This window comes from Echinops telfairi, unplaced genomic scaffold (genome assembly GCF_000313985.2).
Source record: "Echinops telfairi isolate 266 unplaced genomic scaffold, ASM31398v2 ScPeMD7_7;HRSCAF=31, whole genome shotgun sequence".
In the NCBI taxonomy this organism is placed as follows: domain Eukaryota; kingdom Metazoa; phylum Chordata; class Mammalia; order Afrosoricida; family Tenrecidae; genus Echinops; species Echinops telfairi.
Window position 1 is genome coordinate 10,396,329 of NW_022103904.1, and position 2,526 is coordinate 10,398,854.

Here is a 2,526-nt window from a genome sequence, read left to right on the forward strand (position 1 = left end):
GGGAGGCGCGATGAGCCGCCTGCCCGGGGCGCTCGCGGCGCTGCTGCTGGCGCTGCTGGCGGAGGTAGGGGCCGGGGCGCCGGGGCGCCTTCCAGATGTGTGCTCCTGGAGCGCGAACAATGCCGGGCGCCGAGGGGGCGTCGCAGTTCCGGGGCGCCCCTGGAGCCCCGTCTGGGAGAGCCCAGTGGTGGGGTAGCCGGAACCGCAGCCCCACGGACTGCTTACGTCCTGGTGATTGGGAAGGTGTTGGGGACGCTGGTGACCGAGAGGCTTCCCAGGACCAACCCTTCCCTCCCACTTCATCCTCTTCCACCCCCACCCCCCTCCTCTCCGGGGCGCTTATTTCTCTTGCGTTTTGCTTCAGTCCAGGAGGACTCGTCAGTGACCTTTGTGCTCTGTCCTCCCCCCACCCCTTGCTGGGGACCCGGGGGTCGAGCGGCACGGGGTGGGGTCCCTTGGGAGCAGCGCAGGTGGGAGGCTCTGGGGCGCAGGGTGGCTTGGAGTTGGAGTCGGTTAGCTGGGGAGGGAACAAGTGGGCGGAGGTGAAGTTGTGCGGGAAATGTCACGGGAATACCGGGGAAATCGCAGGGGTGAGCGAAAGGAAGAGAGATCCCGGCTGTGAAAATAAAGCGGAAAGTCTTCGCATGCCAGAGGAAAATTCCTCGTGGAGCTCGGGTGGTGGGTGTGAGACGCTGGCGCCCAAGGGGAAACTTGTTGAGCTGACTGAGGGTGGAAGCAGGGAGTAAACGCCCTCTTGGGGACCGCAGGCTGCCTCTAGTTGGGAAGTTGCTTCGGGCCCACCCACTGCTAAGCAGAAGGACTTTTTCAAAAGAGCAAGTCCGATTCTGGGGTGTTGGGCGAGATTTAGCACTCTGGTCCATCCAGCGGAGCTTCATTAGTTTTAAAGGAAAGCTGCATCAGATTAGTGTAATCAAAGTACACGGGGAATGAGTTACTTAGGTCTCTCTTCCCACCTTTTCTAGTTTAAAAGGGTTGTAAGACTCTTTCGTTGGGGGTTACCACTGGTAATGACTACTTGTTTTCTCTACTTCTTAAAAGTAATTGTTACAAAATGTTGGGGGTAGGGTGGAGAAGTCTTAGTTAGGTCTACTGGACCGAGGTTGATGGAAAAGTTTACCCTTGTCCGGATTGGCCCCATAGGCAAGGCTTCCTGTTTTTGTTTAAACTATACCCCTGGCCTGGTAGTGAGTGTGTGTGTGTGTGTGTGTGTGTGTGTGTATTTTACTGGAGTGCCTCCTCGCTTGCATTCTTTCCATTTGTTCAGAATTTAAAAACCTTGGGACTTACATTGCCTTGATGCCTCCCAGGGAGAACAACAGAAGTGCATTGGAGACCACGATTGATGTAAACGAACTGTGTGTGTACCTTCATGCATCTGCACCACCACGCGCAGTCCTTTCTTAAAGGAGGAGTGCTGGAGGAAATTGTGTAGCATTCCTTTCATTTGTGCCTCCCTGTAACTTTTCCCAGGTCTTTTGTTTGCTGTGTGGTCCTGATCCCTGCACACATATGGAACCTATACTGCTTAAGGAATTCCGTTCTTTCCAGCAGAGCAGTTTTATTGGCTAGGAAGTGATCATCTTGATTTGTGCTGTGAGTTGCCATCCGTTTCATTCCGAGTTAATTCGGACTTAGTGTGACGCCCCCCACCGGCACGTACAGCCTAGAACTGCTCCACAGACGTTTCCGGTTGTGACCTTTAGAGAGCAGTTCTCCAGCTGGTCTCTGGTGTTGTGCATAGGTGGTTCAAACTGCCAGTTTTCAGGCTGATAGGTGCGCTCCTGACCCTTCGAGCCACTCCAGGCTGTATCGTCTTCATAGTGAGTTCAAATCATGTCTGCAAAGATTGGAGACAATCTTAAAGGCAGAACTGAGATATAAAACTGAAACCTAAATGACTAAGAAGTTTCACCAAGTCCAATTGCTGGGTGATTGGTGTCTGTGTTTTTAACTAGAAGGCTATGGGCAGCCCCCTTTACATGATTCTCCTAAGCACTCTTTGGTCTGTGGTGGGGAGCTGCCTCTTTGAGGAATAAGGGGGACTTCTTTATCATTTATCACATTTCATAGGTGAGATGGGAAGCTGAGATATTTTCATCTGAAATGGGTTGCTTGGTGCCTATGTTATCAGAACACCTTTGATGCTTTTGAAGTCCCAAGTCACTTACATAAATGTGCAGTTACAGTTGTGAGGGGCTAAAGGTGAAAAACGGAGACAAAACCCAAAAAGCACGTGGGAGGGTGTTTGAGGGCTTCTAATTACCAGCTGTAGCCTGGGACATTTGCCTTTGTTTCTTTGTTCTGCTTGAGTTGGCCTCATTGTGTGAGTTTCTGGTGGGGGTGAGCTGAAACCACCTGGAATTTAGGGAGGGCTGTGGCAGCGGCCGTTACGGTCCCCCTGCCCACCTGTCCCACCCAGCATGGAGTTTCGACACCAGTGAGAGGTCCTGGAGAGGAGAGAGAATCTAAAAACCGCCCTGGGAGAAGAATTTTTCTCTTCTGCAC

At 52.5% G+C, this 2,526-nt stretch overlaps 1 protein-coding gene across 1 annotated transcript in view; it reads left to right on the forward strand.

Annotated features, from left to right (window-relative positions):
- The first annotated feature begins 6 nt into the window (after positions 1–6).
- Positions 7–2,526, forward strand: part of VOPP1 (VOPP1 WW domain binding protein) — a 143,478-nt gene continuing 140,958 nt past the window's right edge. Inside the window, exon 1 of the mRNA XM_013005998.2 lies at positions 7–64. Coding sequence (XP_012861452.1) covers positions 11–64 — 54 coding nt within the window. The 5' untranslated portion in view covers positions 7–10. The remainder of the gene's footprint in view (positions 65–2,526) is intronic.